The 25,850-nt window shown below is 39.0% G+C and overlaps 1 protein-coding gene across 9 annotated transcripts in view; it reads right to left on the bottom strand.

Moving 5' to 3' along the window:
• The window catches only part of CDK14 (cyclin dependent kinase 14), a 659,101-nt gene that overhangs the window by 339,733 nt on the left and 293,518 nt on the right, over positions 1–25,850 (bottom strand). For 8 of the 9 annotated variants that reach the window (XM_061413382.1, XM_061413373.1, XM_061413375.1 and 5 more), the window contains one exon: positions 14,706–14,768. The exons of the other annotated variant lie outside the window; for it this stretch is intronic. In XM_061413382.1, the coding sequence (XP_061269366.1) occupies positions 14,706–14,768 (63 nt within the window). The remainder of the gene's footprint in view (positions 1–14,705; positions 14,769–25,850) is intronic. 9 annotated transcript variants of the gene reach the window in all.

The following is a 25,850-nucleotide window of genomic DNA, read 5'->3' as shown; positions in this document are numbered from 1 at the left end:
AAAACAATATCAAGATAAGGCTATCAGAATATTTAGAGCAAGTTGATTAAAAGCACACACATCATTGGACTCAGCACGTTACATCTGTTACTCAGAAGAATTATTGGCACTTGCAGTGAGCAACAAATTTTTTAACCCCCTCATCCCCCCTCAAAATCTAAGGATATATGATTTTGACGCTCTTTGTCTCAATGTTTACAATCAGATTTATGAATGGTCTGAAAGGCATGCATTATTTAATGTATAAGGGTCCATTTAATATGAGACTCAGCACGGTGAACATTTGCAGATTTTCTAGGCAAGGGTTCACGATCTTCAAGGGATGTCCATCATCTCTTAGGGTTTATTGGAGCAACTAGCAATAGATGAAAGGCCTATGGATAACATGGAGAAGGCGATGGCACCCCACTCCAGTGCTCTTGCCTGGAGAATCCCATGGACGGAGGAGCCTGGTGGGCTGCAGTCCATGGAGTCGCTGAGGGTCGCGCACGACTGGGTGACTTCACTTTCACTTTTCACTTTCATGCATTGGAGAAGGAATGGCAACCCACTCCAGTGTTCTTGCCTGGAGAATCCCAGGGACGGAGGAGCCTGGTGGGCTGCTGCCCATGGGGTCGAACAGAGTCGGACACGACTGAAGTGACTTAGCAGCAGCAGCAGCAGCATGGACAGCACTAATTCTTCTTCATGAAGAGTAAAATCTCAGTCCTTTTTTTCGCTGACCATGCCATAATTTTTTATTATTTTTAATTGAAGGATAATTGTTTTTGCAATCTTGTGTTGGTTTCTGCCATACAACATCAAGAATCAGGCATAACTATATATACAGAGAGAGGCAGGATATATATACATATATATATATATCCCCTCGCACTCTGCACGTCCATTCTCTACATCTTTGTCTCCATTCCTTCACTGCAAATTAGGTTAATCAGTATCGTTTTTCCAGATTATATAGCTTTAATATAATATATTTGTTTTTCTCTTTCTGACTTACTCCACTCTGTATAAAAGGCTTTAGATTCATCCTCCTCTCTCCAACTGATTCAAATGCGTTCCCTCTTATGGTCAATATTCCATTGTACGTATGTACCACACACATACCCCAACTTCTTCACCCATTCACTGAACAGCACTAATTCTTACAGAGACAGTCAAGCTACTTTTCTGTCACTTGCACACCAAGGTTAAATACCCGTCATCTTAAGTTGCTCACCTTGAAAATGGTTAATTTTCTCACATGCCCTTAATATTTGTCCAAGCTATAAAACTGTCTCATTTCATTATTGTATGGATAACAGCAATAGAAGAGACTCTGCAATTTAAGCAACTGCAGTAACGGCTGTTTACTAAGTACTTAATAGTAAATTAATCTTCCCACCAATTCTGCTAGGCAGATCCTATTATCTTTATTTCACAGATAAAGAAATAAAGGCTCAGAGAAATCACATGAATTGGAAAAAGGGAGACACAGCACATGTAGCAGAGGTCCATTTCCCATTCCCAATACTTATATTTCCCATTTTTGTCTTGCTCTGACACCCACAATTTAAAATACTGCTACCACAGGTATACATGTATACCTGTGTTGGATTCATTTTGATATTTGGCAAAACTAATACAATTATGTAAAGTTTAAAAATAAAATAAAATTTAAAAAAAAAAGAAAAAAATAATAAAATAAAATAAAATACTGCTACCAAAAAGCGTATGTATATTGTTTGATTAAACAAACGGTAACGAAAAGTAATACACTGTGTGACTACAAGGATAGGAAATATGACATTAGCAAAGAAACCAAAGTAGTACATGGGTAATAAATGCTTCAAATAATATGCCTCATGGTTAGCATCATATTATTTAAAAATCCACAGATGCACAAGCATTAAATTACTCAATACATCAAACTTTCTAGGAGTAAAAAATAATTTAAAAATTTGAGTCCTGAAATATCTAGTGAATAGTAAAATACTTTCTAATAGAAATCAGATAATGATTTTACTGCAATAATAGGTCTTCTTCAATTTTTCAAAGTATGATTTATTTCATTTGGTCGAGTTTCAAATTTGAAGATACCTAATGCAAATATCAAATCCTAATCTGTAATGCAATGTACATAATTAATGCCCAAATAGTTTATATTTTATAAAGCATCTTTGTAATTTTATGTGTTGGATTTTTAAAAAAAGAATACTAAGAAAGCTCTATGGAGATATAAGGGAGATAGAACTAAAAGTCCAGGTAATAAAAACTATGGTATAATTTGTCACTCTGGACATTCTGAACATATTAAGTGTGCTCCTGGGATGGTGTAAGAGAAACATTTATGCCAGGGCGTCAGATCAGAGATGCGCCCCTTTTTTGCCATGTACTACAGTCAGATTGGGGCTTCCCAGTGATGCTAGTGGAAAGCCACGTGCGAATGCAGAAGATGTAAGAGACGCAGGTTTGATCCCTGGGTGGGAAGATCCCCTGGAGAAGGGAATGGCAACCCTCTCCAGTATCCTTGCCTAGAGAATCCCATGGATAGAGGAACCTGGAAGGCTGCAGTCCATAGGGTCGCACAGAGTTGGACATGACTGACGCGACTTAGCACGCACACATGCACAGACAGATTCAGTTCTCAGGAAATCTGAGGATTTAGGGGAGTCTGCCTTGACATATCTTGTTCTATTTGAGTTCTTCTAGTCAACTTTCTGCTTCTTCACTCCACTCCCTCTGCTGAGATGTGTAACACGCCTCATCATTTCCAGATAATGTAACCAAATTTACCTTGCACTCTACTACATTTGTACATTAATCTTCTATACTAAAAATGATAACCTTCTGGAAAAGGGAATAACTCTGAGAATAAGAATCTCAAGTACTTGGGCAAAGTCTTGGGGGAAATGACCTTGCATACTTTCTGTGCTCCTTAAGTTGCCTTCCCATTCCGCCCACTCCTCCCGCCTCAGTACAACGGAGGAGGACGCCAGCAAGGGGTTATTCTAAGCTTCGAGATGCCCTCAGGGAGGAAGGTGACTGGGCTCATGGGATCCAGAACTGGGATACTTACAAGGAGTCAAACGGCAAAAACAGAGCCTGGTTTGCCCATGCTCCCTGAAAGAAGTTCATTAGCTTTTTTAGAACGCTAATATATTACACTAATGTATAATGTATTAGATAATAAGTAGGCTTCCCAGTTATGAGGGTTTGTAGGTATGATGATGAACTGGGGAGGGCTGAGGACAAGAACCTTCCATTTAACAAGGTTGGTCAGAGCTTCCCTGGTGGCTCAGTGGTAAACAATCTGACTGTCAATGCAGGAGACATGGGTTCGATCCCTGATCCAAAAAGACCCCCATAGCTGCGGGATAACTAAGCCTGTGTGCCGCAAATAATAAGCCTATTGAGCCTGCACTCTAGAGCCCAGGGGAACTACGGAGCTCACGTGCCACAGCTGCGGAAGCCTGCGTGCCCTAGAGCCTGCGTGCCCTAGAGCCTCTGTGCCCTAGAGCCTGCGTGCCCTAGAGCCTCTGTGCCCTAGAGCCTGCGTGCCCTAGAGCCTTTGTGCCCTAGAGCCTGCGTGCCCCAGAGCCTCTGTGCCCTAGAGCCTCTGTGCCCTAGAGCCCGCGTGCCCCAGAGCCTCTGTGCCCTAGAGCCTCTGTGCCCTAGAGCCCGCGTGCCCTAGAGCCTCTGTGCCCTAGAGCCTCTGTGCCCTAGAGCCCGCGTGCCCTAGAGCCTCTGTGCCCTAGAGCCTCTGTGCCCTAGAGCCCGCGTGCCCTAGAGCCTCTGTGCCCTAGAGCCTCTGTGCCCTAGAGCCCGCGTGCCCTAGAGCCTCTGTGCCCTAGAGCCTCTGTGCCCTAGAGCCTGCGTGCCCTAGAGCCTCTGTGCCCTACAGCCTCTGTGCCCTAGAGCCTCTGTGCCCTAGAGCCTGTGCTCCACAACAGGAGGAGCCGCCATAACGAGAAGCCTACAAGCTGAAACTAGAGTGTAGCCCCTGCTCGCCACAATTAGAGAAAAGCCCACGCACAGCAAAGACCCAGCATGGCCAAAAATAAAACAAATAAATAAAAATTATTTTAAAAAATAAAAAGTTGCTCAGTAGCCTAAATTTAGTATTAGGAATATTCCCTACCTGAGTAGAAACAAGACAATCAGATTTAAGCTACTGGCTTATTAGTTACCCAACATAATTTTACAAGAGAAAAACTGAAACAGTTGTTTCAAGGAATTCAAATAACAAAATAATGTTGAGTATACATTGACCTTACTGGTATGCACTTTTTGAAACCAAAAAGAAATAGAATGAAATACAAATTTTTACTCAACTTCACTTGTGAATGCATGCACTGCTTCCCCAACTTCAGAGCCATTCTTTTTATACATGATGAAAAGAAAAAAATAGAATTTAGAAGCCTCTTGAGAGTCCCTTGGATTGCCAGGAGATCAAACCAGTCAATCCGAAAGGAAATCAACCCTGAATATTCATTGGAAAAACTGATGCTGAAGCAGAAGCTCCAATACTTTGGTCACCTGATGCAAAGAGTCAACTCACTGGAAAAGACCTTGATGCTGAGAAAGATTGAGAGCAGGAGAAGGGGGCGACAGAGGATGAGATGGTTGGATGGCATCACTGACTCAATAGATGCGAGTCTGAGCAAACTCCAGGAGATGGTGAAGGACAGGGAAGCCTGGTGGGCTGCAGTTCACGGGGTCACAAAGAGTGGGACACAAGTGAGCAACTGAACGGCAACAATAAAATGGTTTTACTGCCTAAAGTAACATCTCAGACACTATCAGCATGAATTATCTTAGTATCATTTGATAAGGCCAATGTAACTTTAAAAAAAAATGAGAGAGAGAGATGCAGACTGAAAAACTGATGGAGCTGATGAATCTTGAGCATAAGAGTCTTAGAGAAAGATCACATCTGCAAGCTAAACAATAGAGAAAAATATGTTTCAAGTGGCATGCAGTAAAGACTCTGAGTTTGATAGGTATGATAAATAAACTTCTCTGCATCCTCTTTAGAAAGGTCACAAGTGACAAGAATTTCTGTATTAATGAGAAAATATCTATGAAATGTACTGGCTAGTCACATGGAGGCAGAACCTGTCTAAACCAATCAGGAAAATCCCCAGGAGTGTATACACACACTACCACTCAGCTAATTTCCCTCCTGCGTTCTCTTGTTTGTCTAGGAAAACACGCCAACAAAGGAGTCAAGTGCAAGATTCATTTTAAATAGGAGAGGGGCAAGGTGAACGGCTTGAAGCTTAAAATCCAGGAGGGTGTTTTTCCTATTCCCCCTGGATATCTGCCCCCTAAGCTGGGTAATTCTATCTGACAATTAAAATATCACATGGCATTATTCTAATGACTATGTGAATTTCATCAATCTTTGGGGTAATTCCATTTCAATCTGGGTTTTAAAGCACCTCTAGGAAAGAGTGGGCTGTTTAATTAGCTGCCTTGATTTCTTTGTCTGATTCAAATCGTTATAAGCAGATCAGCAGATGATGCCAAGGATACAAAAGACATGTTCTCAACAAGCAAATGCAGGCCCTACATCTTAGCCAGAAATTCACTATTCAGACTACCTCTGAACATCCAACACAGTATGAATTGACACATGGATTTCACTCTTTCGTTGTTAATCTTTCACTTTCTAGATATGGAAAATTATTTTGTTATAATAGAAATAGGATGAAAAGGTTCAAAAGAAAACTGGACAGGTGCTGAGACTAGGTGTCAAATTTTTAAAACACTGGAATGACTTCATGAAATAACCATATTTCCCAAAATACAGAAAAAGGAAAGGCTTTATAATATTCACTATAATACATAGTAGGGAATCATTACCAACTAAATGAAAGTTCTAATGCAAAATATGGAGAAAGTCAGGTGTTATCTGATTTCCTATCTCAACATTAGAAATTCTCATTTAGGAATCCATTCACTGTGCCATCTGTATAAGACAATCTTAATTTGGCATAATATTATTCTGACTGTTATACACCTGCCTGTTCTCTGGACTATGAATGAAAAATAGCAATTTTTCAACCATAATAATCCTCGAGTCTTTTTAATTAATACAGATATTTAGATACAAAATAAAAAGGCTTTACATCAAAAGAATTTCAGATGCTTCAGAGAATAAGGCAGAGAATTCAGAATTACTTTGGATATCTTTGATTACAGTTCTGTAAAAAAAAAAAAAAAGACAAATGTGTTTTTAGAAAAAATTCATCTAGAAAAGTCATTACGATAACATGGAAATGAAGGTAATTACATAAAAAATACAGGAAGATCCAGGGTTGTCATGGTAATAAGATGTAAGCATCTACATTTCTGGATATGAGCTGGAGACAGCATCAATTAATCTTTTTTTTAAAGATGAATCTCAATTTTCAGTCTCTCATGCTTGCCATTTTTTAAAGAACACACGAAAACCTGAATGAAAGAGATTTAGACTGTCACGGTCGCTTTTTAGAAAACCAATCAATCTGTAAATCACTGAGGATTATACAGTGAAGAACTTCAGGTTCTGTCTTCAACTCGACTATGATAGTCAACACCCAATAAAATTCATAGTGAATGGTTTGTAAAGGGGAGAAAAATGAACTACCCTCCCCCCAAATTCTTACAAACCAATTATCATGTTCTAGCAATTGGTTGTTATGCCTTTAATCATCATAAATATTTATAACAAGGCCAGTGTCCTCAGGCTTTCCATTCAGGTTTTAAATTGCCCTCTAAGTAATTAACTGCTAAAATTACCCATTTGTCTAAAATTGATATTATGCTACAATACAGACCATTAGTTAATAGTGAATATTTATTTCAGAACCATATTGCAAACAGACTCAGTTTGTAGGCCATTAAAGCAGCAGAGTGACTACAGAAATTTAGTTAACACTGAAACAATCTTTTTTCTGATGTGCTTATTCCAAAGCTTACAAGGAATATATAGCACAAAAGATAAAACTTTAACAGATGATTTGCTGGGATTTAGTACAAAATGACCATAGACTACTCTGTGGCTTATTATGAAATCACTAGCTATGTACTCTTTCCTTTGTTCCTTTCTACCCCCTCATTCCTCAGTGATACATCACCTTTGTAACGCTTGCAAGCTGACCTGATTTACCGTAAAGAAAAATCGCCTGAATTCTTAGATGCATGGTATCCCAGCTTTTTACAATAAACAAGTTATACGAAATCTAAACAAAGATATGCACATTTTTATAATCCGAGAGAAATGTTTAAAATATTTCTCCATATCATCATGCCACATAGTGATGAGAGCAAAAGTCAAAACTGTCAAATTTAGAAGCAAGATTTGATCAGTATGTTTTCCTTCTGTTCACCATAATCAATATCTTCTATTTATCACATCCAACCCTTTAATAATCCATGAAGTATTTAACCAGATGCAGAGCTTCAGAGTTATTGCAAGAACTTGCTCTTTTAAAGACAATCGTTTATCTCACCTTGATTTCACACCCTGCATTTATAGAGACCCATTAAAAGATCTTATTTTAGCTCAGCTGTTTTTCTTTATCAGCATCCAGCACAGCATTATGAACAGCTGTTAACTTAGTAAATATTATTCTTAGGTTCTTCATTTTGCATTCAGAAATCTTAAGTGACAATAAATATCACCACATGAAAAAATAGGTTAATCCATCACACAGAAATACCCATGGGACCTCTGCCACTGTGTCATAGTCAGGCTTCTTTGAGAATAATTTCACCTGCAGTGCAGATCCTACATGGAGCTCTGGAGGAGGGCACTGTCTCTGTGCAGACAAACTGTGAAGAAATGCCAGTGCGTAATTAGCTGAGTGGCCCCCCATGGAAAGCAACGTGGTGATAAGGGCTGTCTGCTTCCATGCACTGCAATTCAGATGCCAAAACACAGGCATTAACAAGATGCATTCTATTTTTTTTAACTTCCCGTACCCTCAGAGAAGTAGGACTATTATCTTCACTATGAAAATGCTGACAAACCTATGTGACTGAGAGCACATAAAGTCACAAATAAAACGCTAATTGCAGTAATTTAATAAATGAATCATGCAATGTAAGGAAAAGAACATTGGACAAAGAGTCACAATGCTCTGACAAAATCATGTTGATCTTTATTTTATATCAAATGTGGCAGTTGAAATGGAAGACTGTTTTAGGATGCTAATCCTGGAATGAGGCTGGCCATAGCAGAATCCTAAAGAGGTGTTTGTCTTTTTTTAACTATGTAATACATCAACATGTAATATTGATTACATATTACAATATTACATATTGATTATAATACTGTATTATCATCATGTAAATGTTATTTGCAGCTGAGCCATTACGTTTCATATGAATACTTTTCTCTACTGCACAATAATTTGTTTTTCCTGGTGTAACAATCTAGATCTTTTGTTGGTTGGTTGGTTTGCTGTTGTTGAGTTTTCTTTGGGGTTATCACTAATTCAACACCAAATTCTTCTTCCTTCTTGTGCCTGAGTGCTCAGTCACTAATCTGTGTCTGACTCTTTGCTACCCGCCAGACTCCTCTGTCCATGGGATTCTCCTCGAGTGGGTTGCCATTTCCTCCTCCAGGGGATCTTCCTGACCCAGGGATCAAATACGCATCTCTTGTGGCTCCTGCACTGGCTAATTCTTCACTACTGAGGTGCCGGGGAAGCCCCTTCCAACTTGTAAATCTGCTCAAACACATTTGATATTCTATCTGACAATTTCATCTTAGAAATCTCGCCTGGAGTCTTCTGACCTGTGCGATTGGACTGACGGGTTACTCTTCCAGCCTGATGCACCACTGTTATACTGGGATTCTTTTCATCATCTCAAGGATCTCCATCCCTCTTTAGAGGTAGCCTCTACTGCCAGGTTTCCTTTTCTTTTCTGCCTTGGTTTATTCCCTGAGTTACAAGGTGGAGTATATCTTCAAGTCGTTTTCTGAGAAAGGATGCAAGGTATGCAAAATTTTCAACTCCTTGAACATCTGAAAATAATTATTCTGCTTTCACACTTCATTGATAGTTTGCATATTATACTAGATTGGACAATTTTACATCAGAATTGTCAAGTCATTGTCCCACTTCCGTCTCCCTTCTAGGGCTGCTGCTGAAGTCCAAATGGTGAAGGTTTAGTTCCTAAGTCATGTCCAACTCTGCGACCCCATAAACTATAGCCCTCCAGGCTCCTCTATCCCTGGGATTTTCCAGGCAAGAATACTGGAGTGGGTTGCCATTGCTTTCTCCAGGGGATCTTCTTGACTCAGGGATTAAACCCGAACGACTGCATTGCAAGCCGTCTCCTGCATTGCAAGTGGATTCTTCACCAACTGAGCCACCAGGAAAAACCCCCTAAATGGTGACGACACCACTGTAATTATTGATTCTGAGCAGTAAATCTGTTTCCTTTTGGTAGGATGTGTCTTTGAAATCATGTTCAGAAATTCTGCAATAATAAATACTACTGTTCTTCTATTTTCATTAAATGTTCTGGGCATTTAAAAGATCTGTTTAATCTTGAAGTTCACATCCTTCACATCTAGAAGAAGCATATTTCAAAGTTTATTATTTTAATAACTCCATCCTATTTTCTCCAATTATTCAGATGGCCCATCTCCTGAAGTGGATTCTAAATTTTTTTAATACTTCTTGTCTCATGTTTCAGATTTCTATTTTATGCTCTACTTTGTGCATAAGCACAAGTTGGTACAATTCTCCAACTTTTTCTTCCATCCATTTTTACGACTGTTGTTTATTTTATTATATTAGTAATTGCTTCATTTTATTTTAGAAAGTACAAAGAAGAAAAGTGGAAGAAAGTAGACTTTGCTTAACTTAAATAGTGAAAATAGAAACCTGAAGGGGAATATAAAATACAAAAGCAAATTTCAAAGTTTACCTACAGCAATGATGTAAAGTGCATCCTAAGTAATCCTGTTTCCCATTTAAAAATTACTGTTGTTGTTTTTAATTTCTGTCATCGTATTTTTAATTTCCAAAGCTACCTCATGTTCACTGATTTATCCTGTTTAAAATAACAGGAGATAGTGAAGGACAGGGAGGCCTAGTGTGCTGCAGTCCATGGGGTTGCGAAGAGTCAGACATGATTTAGTGACTGAACAACAACGAAAGTAATGCAGCGTTGTGCTTTACAGGTGTATGACTCTCTTTTGCCTCTTAGATATTATTATTCATAATTTTTTGATGCTTCTTTCTGTGTCTAATCAAAACAAACCAACCTTGCTTCCTCTGAGTCACTTATTTGACAAGGGGGGGCCTTTGCTGTAGCGTTACCTAGATCCTTTAGGTCCGTTCTCTTGGACTGACCCGATGTCCCATAAAAGACGCTTTCAGTCTTCAGGCCTGGGTCTGAGACCTGTTTTATGAAGCTCCCATATCCCCTCCTACCTGCCCAGCCCCTGCTGTTCTCTGGGACACCCCACCAGCCAGCTGGCTGGCAGAGTGACTGCTGTTGAGGCAGCCAGGCTGCGGGGCTGTGAGAGAGCACAGGCCCTCACCACCACCAGCGCTCCAGGCTGCAGGCAAACGCCTACAGGAAAGCAGCTGATGCTGGGGCTTGTGCGAGGAGCCAGGCCTCTCAGCCCTGGCCTGAGCAAATGCCCACCATCTCCTACTTAAGAGAAAGTCACTCATGGACTATATACGGTCCACTGAATTCTCCAGGCCAGTATACTGGAGTGGGAGCCTTTCCCTTCTCCAGGGGATCTTTCCAACCCACAGGTCTCCCCCATTGCAGGCAGACTCTTTACCAGCTAAGCCACAAGGGAAGCCCATTTCCTCCTTAGGGTGCTTTTAAAATTTTGATTCTGGGAAAAGAAAAGAGACTGTGTGTGTGTGTGTGTGTGTGTGTGTGCTCAGTTGCTCAGTCATGTCCAATTCTTTATGATCCCATGGACTGTAGTCTGCCAGGCTTCTCTGTCCACAGGATTCTCCAGGCAAAAATACTAGAGTAGGTTGCCATTTCCTACACCAGGGAATCTTCCCATCTCAGGGATAGATTCCATATATCCTGAATTGGCAGGCGGACTCTTTACCGCTGAGCCAGCAGGGAAGCCCACGTATAGATATATATACATACACACATATACATATATGTATATTTTTTTAATTTCACAGATGACTATGCTATGGAGCCCAGTTTGAAGACCTCTTCGATGCCAACCAAAATTTCTTGCCCCCTTAAGTATTCCAAGAACTGGGACAATCAAGAATATTTTGGCAAATCCTCAAAGAAGCCAAGACCTCAATAGCTATGGGGAAAGGGATACTTAGATATCAATACCTATTGCTGCCTCTCATATTTGGAAAGCTATACATACTAAATATTTGAATGATGTATATATACATATCGGAGAAGGCAACGGCACCCCACTCCAGTACTCTTGCCTGGAAAATCCCATGGACGGAGGAGCCTGGTGGGCCGCAGTCCATGGGGTTGCTAAGAGTCAGACACGACTGAGTGACTTCACTTTCACTTTTCACTTTCATGCATTGGAGAAGGAAATGGTAACCCACTCCAATGTTCTTGCCTGGAGAATCCCAGGGACGGGGGAGTCTGGTGGGCTGCTGTCTATGGGGTCGCACAGAGTCGGACACGACTGAAGTGACTTAGCAGCAGCATATATACATATACTAAGTATATGATGACAGATCATGGGGTGAAAGAAAAGCTTACAAAATGGGCAAGAATTATTGAAACACAATTTCAAGCAGTGCAGCCTAGTAACCGAAAATCAGTAACCTATAAGCTCAATCTCTCCATGACTATCAAGAAATTAAGGGAAAATGTAATGGAATGGAAAAAGCAGAACTTACTACAAAGGCTACAGAAATCACCAGTGATGCCAGCCTGAGCTGAAAACAACAATGCTCTGTGGGAAGAGCTCTCTTTCTCTGCTTCACAGATAAAGTTTTCCACCAATTCTTACCCATAACTAATGAGCCATGAAATTAAAAGATGCTTGCTCCTTGGAAGGAAAGCTATAACAAACCTAGACAGCATATTCAAAAGCAGAGATATCATTTTGCCAACAAAGGTCCATGTAGTCAAAGCTATAGTGTTTGCAGTAGTCTTAAACAGATGTGAGAGCTGGACCATAAAGAAGACTAAGCCAAAGAACTGATGCTTTCGAACTGTGGTGTTGGAGAAGACTCTTGAGAGTCCCTTGGACTGCCAGGAGATCAAACCAGTCCATCCTAAAGGAAATCAGTCCTGAATATTCATTGGGAGGACTAATGCTGAAGCAGAAGCTCCAGTACTTTGGCCACCTGATGCGAAGAGCTGACTAACGGAAAAGACCCTGATGCTGGGAAAGATTGAGGGCAAGAAAAGGGGGCAATAGAGGATGAGATGGTTGGATGGCATCATCGACTCAGTGGACATGAGTCTAAGCAAACCCCAGGAGATAGTGAAGGACAGGAAAGCCTGGCGTGCTGCGGTCCAGGGGGTCACGAAGAGTCAGACATGGCTAAGTGACTAGATAACAACAAAGCGTTGGTGAGAAGACCAAACCAGGATAATGGAAATCCGGTGATGCCTGTGTTCTTCGCAAAGGCTGAGTCAGCTCTTTAATCTCAATCCTGTCACTGAATTTAAAGTCGGGAGGTCAAAGTTAGCTCAGAGTAGCCTCTGATTTCCACTGATTCTAGTAGGTCCTGGGCTTTCACTAGCTGGGCTCTCTGCAGATTACCTGGGCTGAAGTGGAAGATAGGAGTAAGGAGGTACCATACTGTTGATTTTGAACCCAATCAACCCTAAAAAGAGAACATTAAATGTAGTAATGAGATGACTTGAGATGTTTGGGTGTTAAAAAAAAATTGCAGTCATTAAACATTCAGTTCAGTTCAGTTGCTCAGTCGTGTCCGACTCTTTGTGACCCCATGAATTGCAGCACACCAGGCCTCCCTGTCCATCGCCAACTCCCGGAGTTTACTCAAACTCATGTCCATCGAGTCAGTGATGTTTGATGTTAAAAAAAAAATGCGGTCATTAAACATTAGTACTGTAATTAATAATATCCCAGAGTTTACTCAAACTCATGTCCATTGAGTCGGTGATGTTGATGTGAAAAAAAACTGTGGTCATTAAACATTCATATTGTAATTAATAATACTATTAATTAGTATTAAACAAGATTAATAAAAAAATCTCTTAGCCTGTTAAAATTTCTTGCCCAGTGCAACCACTAAAAATCTATCTATGTCAATGAATACACGTTTAAGAAAAGCGAATAGTCAAAAAACTGAATCTAAATAAAAATTTAATAAAACAAAAAACCACAACAATGAAAAAGGACGTATATGAAAAAAGTCAACAAATACTTCAAGTACCATACTGATTCTAGTATTTATTTTAAAAAGAATGTCTTGCCAGAGTTCCTACAGTTTCCCACATTTTAAAATTGTATAACAAAAGTGATCATCTTAAAAAGCACCATCATTAATGTTACAACTATTAAAAATAGCCTTCAATTTATTAAGAAAAGAACAATGCAATAGAAAATTGAACAATATATAAGAACAGGCAAATTGTAATGGCAGAATCACAAATGGTCAAGAAACATGAAGATGCCCAGTGTCACTAGCAGCCAAGAAAATGCCAATGTAAAAACATTTCATTTTCACTCGTCAGAATGGCAAAAGTTTTAATGACTGGTTAGTCAGTCCTAGGGAATGTAGAGAAAAAATCCTTCTGTTATTTACCACCACGTGGGCAAATGTTTCAATTAAATTCATTACAAGTGACATCACATCTCTAATTAATAAAGAAAACCCATTAACTAGATATCAAGAAAATATGAAACTATATACAATAAAATATTATTTTTATAAAGCAAAAAGAAATGAACACATGTAACGCTATATGTGAAATCTACCTTTATTAGCAAAGGGAAAAGTACAACAGAAAAACCATGCCACACTGCAAGAAAGGTGCAGATAATGAATGTGATGAAAAGGAGACAAATCATGATACTTCAAATGCATTTATATCACTAAATGGGTTCTCAGGATCCTGAAATGTAGCCATTTCAAAACTAAAATGTAAGCACATCATTAAGCCCACTGATAAACTTTAGTATCTTCTAACTCCCTAACATATGCCAAGAAAAGAATCTCCTCTTTTAAGTTTGAAATATGGGGAAAATTTTCCAAAATGGTTGCTAGGTCAAAACTTAGAAAAGCTTAATTGTTTTTACACATACTAATCCAATATCTGGTAAAAGAAATAAAAGAAAACTGAAGGAAAAATCATTTTTATCTGTTTATACAAACAAATGAAAAAATATGCACCATGAACTCATCATAACACTGTTTTGGATCATAATAATACATTATCTTGAAACCAACTGGTATTTCAGTATGGAGCGCTAAGCTAGAGCGACTGGAGATTCCCCTCTACTGAAAACATAGTTCTGGCAGGATTCCAGTAGATCCCTCTCATTACTGGCAAATGCTTCTCCATGAAGGAAAAATAGGGTACAGTTTAAATAATAATAGTCCAATGAAAATATTTAATGCCCAAGCATGGCTTTCATTGTCAAATCAATGACTATGGTTCGCTTCAGAATCACTTCTCTTCACACAATTAAAAAAAAAATTATAGTAGAGAGATTAGCTTTTGGCTCAAAAAATGAACATGAAGAATGCTAAGCCTCGACTTAAAAGATCTTTTCCTACCTTCACATTATCTGGGTGCAGCCCCCCAGGGTGCTTGTCCATGTACTGACATAAATCAGTATGCTAGAAGGAAAAAAGGAAAATGTATTAACATCCCTTTGGCTATAAAACAATGAATCAATATTTTTCTGTTTCAAAGTCATCACTACTTTCTGAACTAAGCAAATATAAGGCAAGCGGGTGGATTTTTTAGTGTATGCAGTTGCACGCTCCTCCACCCTCCATTTTAACCACAGCTGAATCATTACTCCAGATTCTATCTTACGTTAAACATATCTGTGCATTAGAAAGAATTTATGTCCACAATTTGTTAATCTGTTAAATGCCTAATTCTCACATTGAATATGTATCTCTTAAGTGGAATAAGAAGAAAACTTACCTAAAATATATATACTTTAACTTCAACTAAAAGCACATACGCATACAGTTAACCAATCCAAATACAATTTCAATTACCTGCATTTTTCAAGTGGAAATGAAGGTGATGGTTATTTATTTTGTATGACATGTAAATATTACAAACAGATCATTCTAATAAAATTAATCATTGGATGTACTTACTTTTTCATAACTATATTCATTAAAAGATAATTTTCAGATTCTCAGCACTCTTGAATATATTTGAAAAAATACTGATTTTATAAAACTTTATAATGATTTACTTTCTAAATCAATGCAAATACTTCCAAAATTATAAATTAGGACAAATACATCCAGATTTATTTTTAAAAGAAATATCCCTAGATAGCAACTTACACTGTAATTTTTCCAAATATCCCAAGTTGAATTTGCACACAATTGTATATTTTCTTTTTAATGCTTTTTCTGTTTATATTATGAGCTACATAAAATTTCTAAAGAAACATGTAGAGTTGCTATATAAATTTTCCTAATCTTATTTATTGGCGGTAACAATTTTATGATTTAATCACTCTGTAAAAACCAGTGACCGTGATTATTTATGCCCCATTATCAGGTTTCAATTGTTGAGGAATTATAAGCTTTTGACACATTCATAAAGCTGTACGTGGTTGTAGCCATGATGATAACAGTTCAGATTCCTTTACTGAGTTTTTATTGCATGCCAGCTGGTAACTGCTGAGAATACAGTGCAGAATTTAGCATTCATTCACTGTTCACCATGTATTTCTCAGCTCATTATTTTCCAGGCACTACACCAGTCATTTTATTGCTGTTGTTCAGTTGTTAGATCACGTTCCACTCTTTACTACGCCATGGACTACAGCATGCCAGGCTTCCCTGTCCTTCACTATCTTCCGGAGTTTCCCCAGACTCATGTCCGTTGAGTGAGCGATGCTATCTAACCATGCCATCTTCTGCTGCCCTCTTCTTCTTTGCCTTCAATCTTTCCCAGAATCTTTTCCAATGAGTCGGCTCTTCGCATCAGGTGGCCAAAGAAAGCTCTGGAGTTTAGTGACACTAGTCAGTAAGGATACAGAATTCAAGCAAACAGATGTAGGTAGAAAAAAACCAGGATGTGTGTAATGACTGTACAGTAAGTTGTACATTAGGAATATTACTGGGCACTGTTTGAGGACATAGAGGGGGGCACTTAATGCCTGCTAAAAACAGGCCACAGTAAGTGATACTTTCAAATAAGATCTGAATAGAGAATGAAAAAGGTCAGCCATGGAGAACAAAGGGAAAGAACATGGGATAGAAGAAATGGTCTTGGATATATTCTAAGGCTGTATTGCCTTTCTCTTTTCCACACACTGAGGACAAAAACTATATACTTAAAAAAATTTTTATTTCATACTGGGGCATAGCCGATTAACAATGCTGTAACAGGACATATAAAATGGTCCGTGAAAAAGTACTTTTTAATATATAACATGATATACAACTACAATGTGCTCATTGTCTCACACATAATAAACTGGTGAATAGAAAGTACATCCAATCATAACAATAATTACATAAACATGTTAAAATCTCTTTAAAAATGTAAATTTTCAGTTTACACAACAAAATCAAACTCATACTCGTTCCAAGATAAAGGCTAAATATAATAAACAACAAAAAATAACAGAAAATCTGAAAGTAAAGGAATGATACATCATATTATATATTGATTTTATTTGTATTTTATGATATTTATACTGGCAAATACCAATAAAAAGCAAAGAGCAACTTATCAATGTAAATGTTAAACATAACAGAATTCAAAGAAAATGGATTAAACATTTATTCAGCTAGCAACATGGCATATCACTATAAAGCAAATACTGATCAAAATAAAAGAAGAAGCTCAAATTTTCACAAAATCTTGAAGGTTACTTCTTTAAAAAAAGAAAATCAACCAATGAAATTGACAAAAAAATTAAAAAGTAAACAGGAGGTTATATAAAGGATATGAATAACAGCTAAAAAGCATGTTTAATTTTACGCCCAATAAACTTATGCTACATATGCTTAAAGAAGTGAAATGATGTTAGGGACAAAGCTTCCATTGCACTTTCTACTTGACATATATGCATTAAATGCAAATTGTGCATAAATAAATGACACAGTGTCTGCTTTCAGAGAACTCAAACGTTCTGTGGATTTTAATATACCTGTGAAATTACTGTAACTTTTTTCAAAGAATAAAGCATTCAAGCATTTTGTTTGAAACCAAACAAACAAACAAAATCCCCACTTAACTATGAGGATGGAAATATATCACGAACGGGGGGAAAAGTTCCTGATTCTCATGTATACCTCATATCCTTCTGTGTATATATGCATGCCCAGTGATACTGCAACACAAATAACAAGGAGGCTTCTCCAGAAATGGGATCTTGGGAAATTTCAAAAAGATTTTCCCCAAACCTTTAAAAATTTTAAATTTGTATTCCCTCAGCTGTATGGTGGAGAAGGCAATGGCAACCCACTCCAGTACTCTTGCCTGGAAAATCCCATGGGCAGAAGAGACTGGTAGGCTGCAGTCCATGGGGTCGCGAAGAGTCGGACACGACTGAGCAACTTCACTTTCACTTTCCACTTTCCTGCATTGGAGAAGGAAATGGCAACCCACTCCAGTGTTCTTGCCTGCAGAATCCCAGGGACGGGGGAGCCTGGTAGGCTGCCGTCTATGGGGTCGCACAGAGTCGGACATGACTGAAGTGACTTAGCAGCAGCAGCAGCAGCAGCTGTATGGCATGAACATGTATGTATGCACACACACATGGCTGTCACTAGCCATGTAGCTGTAGGTGGGTCATATAACCTCTGGGTATCAGTGTCTTCATCTGTGTTATGGGGATAATCCTAGCACACCTACTGCACATGGATATTGTGAAAATTACTATGTAAATCTCCATAATGCCCAGCACGGGGTAGCTGCTACAGGTTATGATGAGGATAATGATGGTGATGAAGATTTTCTGTAGTGTGTTTAGAGTACGAAGGGATATTTTGGAGGACTGCAATTCAAAATGAAATGCTAAATATCGTTTGAGAACTGGAACTCTTAGGCGTAACATTTCATTCTTATTATATGTGTTCTTCCTGTCTATACGTCCAGACATTCTCATTCATACTCCACAGCTCTCTGTACACAACCTATGAGACTACTTCCAGCAAATACATCATTAATCTCAGATTGCTCTCGGTGATTAGGAGCAAGAATCTAGAGAACCTCAAATGGAGGAAAAGACAAAAGGTGGTATAAGGTCTTGTATCCTGGCAAACTTCCATTTTACCTTATTTAAAAACTTTCCCCCCCTCCTCTTTTTTTTAATATAAATACTATGCCTGGAACTACATTCAGTTCAGTTCAGTCACTCAGTCGTGTCCGACTCTTTGTGACCCCATGAGTCGCAGCACGCCAGGCCTCCCTGTCCATCACCAACTCCCCGAGTTCACTCAGACTCACATCCATTGAGTCGGTGATGCCATCCAGCTATCTCATCCTCTGTCGTCCCCTTCTCCTCCTGCCCCCAATCCCTCCCAGCATCAGAGTCTTTTCCAATGAGTCAACTCTTCACATGAGGTGGCCAAAGTACTGGAGGTTCAGCTTCAGCATCATTCCTTCCAAAGAAATCCCAGGGCTGATCTCCTTCAGAATAGACTGGTTGGATCTCCTTGCAGTCCAAGGGACTCTCAAGAGTCTTCTCCAACACCACAGTTCAAAAGCATCAATTCTTTGGTGCTCAGCCTTCTTCACAGTCAAACTATATTAGACGTGCCTAAATTACAAATATCATTAAATCTCTTCATTTTAACTTCTCTCCTTCATTCAACTCACTGGATTCTGTGACCCTTGTGACTTTTCCTGGTCTAGAAATAACAGAAGTAACCTTAACAATCACGCTGGGAGGTAATTCTCTGTTATTACACTTTTGAAAGCCATCCTACACATACAAGTTCTGAACAGAAGGCCCCTGTGGCACGTGACCAACAGATCACTCTCCACCGATGAGACACGCATAGTCTCAGATCCATCTGGCCTGATCTCTGGCCATTTCTTGGTCCAAAAATAAAAGGAATGTCTTTAGACTAGGTGCCTGGTAACTATAGACCAAACCCAGTCACTCTTCCGCCCCCTAGTCTCTATCTTGGCTCGTGGCTAGCATCTCTTCTGGCCTGCACTACATTATGCTCCACTTCATCTTCCTGCATCTCCCTCTCATTCACTCTACAACTGCTGCTGTTCTTCTGGGCAACGCTTTTAGAAGTACTTGTGTCTGACAGGTTTATACCTGAATGCCTAAGAATACTTCGCCAGTCTTCCCTCTAGAGTGTGTGATTTGAAATGAAGCTATCAAGTGTGGCCAGATCTGTACACCACGCAGAAGACTGAGAGCAGAAAGAAGCTGGAAGGTTCAATCCCCACACTTGCATACATTTCTTTCAAGATCAGGTTCCTCTTTCCTCATTGTTGATTATCCATCAAGTAGCATTTATTTAAGGTTCCCAGGTGGCTCCAGCGGTAAATGCAGGAGACATAAGTAAGACACGCAGGTTTGATCCCTGGGTGGAGAAGATCCCCTGGAAGAGGAAATGGCAACACACTCCAGTATTCTTGCCTGGAGAACCCCATGGACAGAGGAGCCTGGTGGGCTGCAGTCCATGGGGGTCACAAAAGAATCGGACATGACGGAAGCGACTTGGCATGCATGTACACAGCATTTATTATAGGATTTACAAAGGTGCATGAGTGTTTCAAGGGGAAGGAATTTGAAGAACATATCTGAAACCATAATCCCCTGAACATAAACGTTTTCTGTGAAAGAACCACATTTACAGTTTGGGTTTCTCCATCTTGACTTCATTACACTGTGGCAGGATCAGTTTAGAAGGCAGAAGACAGATATTTCTTTGTAAAAAAGCAGCATATAGAAAGACCATAAAACACTGAAGAAAAGGCTCTTTCCTCATAAGCACTTTCACACAGCAGAGTCTCAGTTAATTTCAATCATATGTAGACTGGAGAACTAGATGACCAACAGAACACACCCATGAAACTTAAAGAGAAAGACATGAAAGGAGACTGCAAAGATAAATTATAAATATGATGACAGTTTTAAACAGGCCTGAGTGGAGAACATCCCTTCAAAAGATAACCAGAAAAAAAAAAAAATCCAGCCAAAGAAAAAGATGAGAAACAAGCTGGACTATGACATTCACCTTTTCCTGTTTTCCATTCTCCATTCCTTGTTGTCGTTCAGTCACTCAGTCGTGTGCGACTCTTTGTGACTGCATGGACTGCAGCACGCCAGGCATCCCGGCCATCACCAACTCCTAGAGCTTGCTCAAACTCAGATCCATCGAGTGGGTAATGCCATCCAACCATCTCATCCTCTGTCATCCCCTTCTCCTCCTGTTCAATCTTTCCCAGCATCAGGGTCTTTTCTAGTGAGTCAGCTCTTTGCATCAGGTGGCCAAACTACTGGAGCTTCAGCTTCAGCGTCAGTCCTTCCAGTGAACATTCAGGATTGATCTCCTTTAGGATGGACTGGTTGGATCTCCTTGCACTCCAAGGGTCTCTCAAGAGTCTTCTCCAACACCACAGTTCAAAAGCATCAATTCTTTGGTGTTCAGCCTCTTTCATGGTCTACCTCTCACATCCATACATGACTACCAGAAAAACCATAGCTTTGACTAGACAGACCTTGGTTGGCAAAGTAATGTCTCTGCTTTTTAATATTCTGTCTAGGTTGGTCATAGCTTTTCTTCCAAGGAGCAAATGTCTTTTAATTTCATGGCTGCAGTCACCATCTGCAGTGATTTTGGAGTCCAAGAAAATAGTCAGTCACTGTTTCCATTGTTTCCCCATCTATTTGCCATGAAGTGATGGGACCGGATGCCATGATCTTAGTTTTTGGAATGTTGAGCTTTAAGCCAGCTTTTTCATTCTCCTCTTTCACCTTCATCAAGAGGCTCTTTAGTTTCTCTTCACTTTCTGCCATAAAGGTGGTGTCATCTGCATATCTGAGGTTATTGATATTTCTCCCAGCAATCTTGATTCTAGCTTGTGCTTCATCCAGCCCAGCATTTCGCATGGACTCTGCATATAAGTTAAATAAGCAAGGTGACAATATACAGCTTTGATGTACTATTTTCCCAGTTTTGAACCAGTCTGTTGTTCCATGTGTGGTTCTAACTGTTGCTTCTTCACCTGAATACAGATTTCACAGGAGGCAGGTTGCTACTAAGCTGCTTCAGTCGTGTCCGACTCTGTGCGACCCCATAGATGGCAGCCCACCAGGCTCCCCCATCCCTGGGATTCTCTAGGCAAGAACACTGGAGTGGGTTGCCATTTCCTTCTCCAATGCATGAAAGTGAAAAGTGAAAGTGAAGTCACTCAGTCGTGTCCCACTCTTCGAGAACCCATGGACTGCAGCCTACCAGGCTGCATGGGATTTTCTAGGCAAGAGTACTGGAGTGGGGTGCCATCGGTTAGGTGGTATGATATTCCCACCTATTTAATAATTTTCCACAGTTTGTTGTGGTACACACAAAGACTTTAGCGTAATCAGTGAAGCAGAAGTAGATGTTTTCCTGGAATTCTCCATTCCTTACTCCTTTTAAAACTGACTTTGGGTGAGGGAAAAGAAGTAACATGCTTTCACTGAACACCACTGGTAAAAAGCTCTCAGAAGACCCCAGAGTCAGACAAGCTTTTGGACATGAAAGCTGACCAGGGAAGAAACAAGTATAAGTCAATTATTAAGTAGGCTTCATCATTTAGTATGTGTTTGAAAGTGAAAATGTTAGTTCACTCAGTCGTGTCCAACTCTGTGATCCCAGGCACAGTAGTCAACCAGGCTCCTCTGTCCATGGGATTCTCCAGGCAAGAATACTGGGGTGGGTTGCCATTTCCTTCTCCAGGGGATCTTCTTGACCCAGGGAACAAACCCAGGTCTCCTGCATTGCAGGCAGATTCTTTACCATCTGAGCTACCAGGGGAGCTGTTAGTATGGGTTTATGTTTCTTTGTAATCAATGTATTATCAATGAAATGAGGTTTTCCAATTACTTTTCCTTGAAAAGATCAAACTTCTTATTCAAGAGATGCCAAGTTCCTCAGAGAAATTATGCTTTAATATCAGCAATGAATTTCAGACTGACCTTTACTCATTAAGCAGGAATCTAAATAGAGCACCTTCCCCAACACACTCTTTCCCCCCACCCTCTTATGTTAAGCATGGTGTCAACAATATTTGTCAGCTAATTTTTGATATTTTTCAGAAGCACTGCCAAAATGTGATATTGAAAGTAGCATAGCCCTATTTTTAGCATCTAGGCTAAAAATAAGGAAGTCTTTCCATGGGGATAACCAACAGAAATCCTCATTTTGAAGTTCTGCCACACACACCCTCCATATTCTTCTTCTCATGTTAGTGTTCCATCTTGACAGCAAGACAGAAGTCAGTATATTCAGGATTCATGTAATCTTACAGCATTTAAAAAAAAAAAAAAACTGCTTCACAACAGTAGGAACACTGGAAAGATTCCAGAGATAATAAAACTAATTCTGAATTTCTTTCTTCTTGAGGAATAGGCTTATTTTACATTTAAATACCACAGTTCATTCATGTTAATGTATGGCATATTCATGCTGATATATGGCAGAAACCAATACAATATTGTAAAGTAATTATCCTCCAAATAAAAATGAATTAATTTAAAAAACAAGCATCACACCTCAGCTATACTTTTATTTGGAAATCAATGAATACTCGTTTAAAAAAAAATGAAACATTAAATGAAAACCTGAATTTTTAAAAAAACAAAAAGATGGGGGGGTAACTTCCCTGGTGGCCCAGTGTCTAAGACTCTTTGCTTCCAATGCAGGGAACCTGGGTTTGATCCCTAGTCAGGGAACTAGATCCCATATGCCACAAGTAAGATCCTGCATGCCAAAATTAAGACTCAGCACAACCAAATAAATAAATTTAAAAAACAAACACATGAGATATGTTAAGAACTAGTTGATAACATGTACCCCTTGAAAATATAGAGCCAAGGCACAGTATATAGAGCACACAAAAATATCGAGCCCTCCTTATCCAGACTGATCCTTATTGTTTAAGGAGCTCCTTGCTCCTCATCCCAGTTTGATTATACCCTAATCTCTTCCTTATAATGGGTAAGTGATCCACTATTAAAAAAAAAAAAAAAAAAAAAAACTTTGAATATTCCTCTTATTGGTGAGAGAGCATATTAAGAAATTTGCAAATATCTAAAGCACAAGAGCATTCAAGAGCAATTCCTTCCACTTTTCAGTGGTACCCCATAGGGTCCCAAAATGAATGGCAACAATGCTAACTGTTCATGTATCCAAGGCAGAGGCTTACTTGTGATACTTACTCTTCTCTTGGCCAGTGTCTCCTTCACTACAGTCTGGGATACACCACACACATTTTAACTAAAACCACACCTCTCAGACAGTAATACATTTGGGAGATCTCACTATCATTTTAATTTTTAATTTATCAATATTTCACCTGTAGCTCATTTAAGTCAAGTGATTCTCTGGGGAATGGCTGCTGCTAGAGGCAATTGAAGAAAACTTCTAGAAGCTGAGCCCTCCTTTCTTCTACAGCAATCAATGCCATTTTCCTCTGGCTATAATCTCTGTTTTAATCAGTCTACATTGCTGTGAGAATTAATACATCAAATTACTGAACAGTTAGTTTCTAACTGTTCTTATATGAAGTCCACAGGTTTAAATTGACTTTGAAATTGCACTTCCCCCCATCCAGCTTTATAGTATTCATCTATTTATTCCCAAATTATAATAAATAAAATTTTAATGTGGGTTCAAACATGTGAGCACTATTCGTTAGTGAGAAAAAGTGAAAAGAAATATTAATCAACTTTCCATTTAAACAAACTCATAGCCATTCAAGGTGCCTTATGGAGAAGGTCTGGATCCACTATATATCAAAGGGTCCATTTTTAAAACAGTGGTTAAAAAATAAAAGTTTGTAAGTATTCCATTATATGTTATTTAGGTATTCTGCAAATGAACTGAAATCCCTTATCTTTAATGACAAAAACAAGACATTCATGAGCAGCTACAAAAGTACTATCTCTTCCCTCTGAAGTACTAATAGAAATTCTAATTACTGTGTCTCAAGTTGTATCACAGGACATGATACGACAATAAGAGAAAAATACGGTCTTCTGATCTATCCCATCATACGTAAAATATGTTCTTAAATGGAATACTCTCAAATATTCCACTGTTACTGCCAAGACTTACTTTACATATTCCAAAGCCTGTTTCTGGGTTATTTTATTTTCAGCTGTTTTTATGCCACTTAGAAAATGTTTGAAATTCTACCAGTAAACCCCACACCTATTTCCTAAAGAGGGCAAGGGCAGCTCACACACACAATGGTTAATACCATATAAAACTCCTCCATAGTCATTACACTGTGACAACCCAGATGGGTGGGACGGGGAGGGAGGTGGGAGGCTGGTGCAGGATGGGGGACACATGTATGCCTGTGGCCAATTCATGCTGATGTATGGCAAAAACCATCACAGTATTCAAAGTAATTATCCTCCAATTAAACAAAGAATTTTTTAAAATACAAAAAAATACTGTATAAAAATCCCCTATAGTAATCATACTGCCTCAGCTTAGCCCTAATTAAATTAGTTGCTTCTTTTTTTAATCATATAATGTATTGTTCTCCTTTTTGGACATAACCTATATGTGACTTAGAGATCCCCTAATTCTGACTAATTGGTTTCAGCTGTCATTTCTGAATTCAAAATACATAGGCAGCCTGGGGCTGGAGACTGGAGCAGGAAGCATTTCTAACCATGTAAAATCAGCAACCTGAAAGATCTTTTCCATTAAAACAAAAAACGTACTATTTGGCTTCTGGCAATGACATTATGGGTAGAAAGGCTGTATGTCTTTACCCAGGCAGTAAGACTGTTGGGAGTCATTTTTCTCCGATAAAAAGAATGCAGACATTTATTTTCCAATAGTTCAAATGTCTGAAGTAGTTTCAATATTACAGGGGATAATTCATAAAACATATATCTATGTCCACATCACTGCAGAACACCTCTACGAGGTACAAATGATAATCCTTTCTTAAATAAATTCAAGGTATAGAGTTGGGATGTTTCAAAAAACTGGACGAAATCTTCTAGAAGAAGAACATTGAGGTTCTACAGAACTAAATGCTATTGCTGCGTTACAGGACTGTATAAACCTGCTCTCTTCAAAGAGTGAAGGAAAGGACTACTCTGGTTGGTTTATATGCCCTCTGGCACACCATTCACAAGCCTAAACCATTTAATAAATTTTAACAGAGTCACACAGCCACTTTAAAAAGATTTTCATACTATTTTGAAGCCAAGTTTAAAGGGGGAAAAAGCCAATGGGTATGAAGAATGGAATGCTCTGATCACTCAAAACCCTCAAATATTTGAAGAGAAAAAAAAAGGCTAACAAAGTGGGCCATGAAACATTTTCTGGAGTCAAACTATGAGACAGAAAAAATGAAAAAGGAACTGAACAGTTCTCAGGAACAATATTAACTCTGAAAACACCCTCTGGAGCTGTCCTGCTGGAAATAAGAGAGATTCTGAAATTATAGGGTAAAAGCAACATGAGAGAAAAGATTAGAGACAGAGAGCTAGAATGGAAGAGAAGAGAGAGAAAGAGAGG

The sequence above is a fragment of the Bos javanicus genome, chromosome 4 (genome assembly GCF_032452875.1).
Source record: "Bos javanicus breed banteng chromosome 4, ARS-OSU_banteng_1.0, whole genome shotgun sequence".
NCBI lineage: Eukaryota > Metazoa > Chordata > Mammalia > Artiodactyla > Bovidae > Bos > Bos javanicus.
Note: the sequence above shows the minus strand (reverse complement) of the source record. Positions and strands in the feature narration are given on the sequence as shown.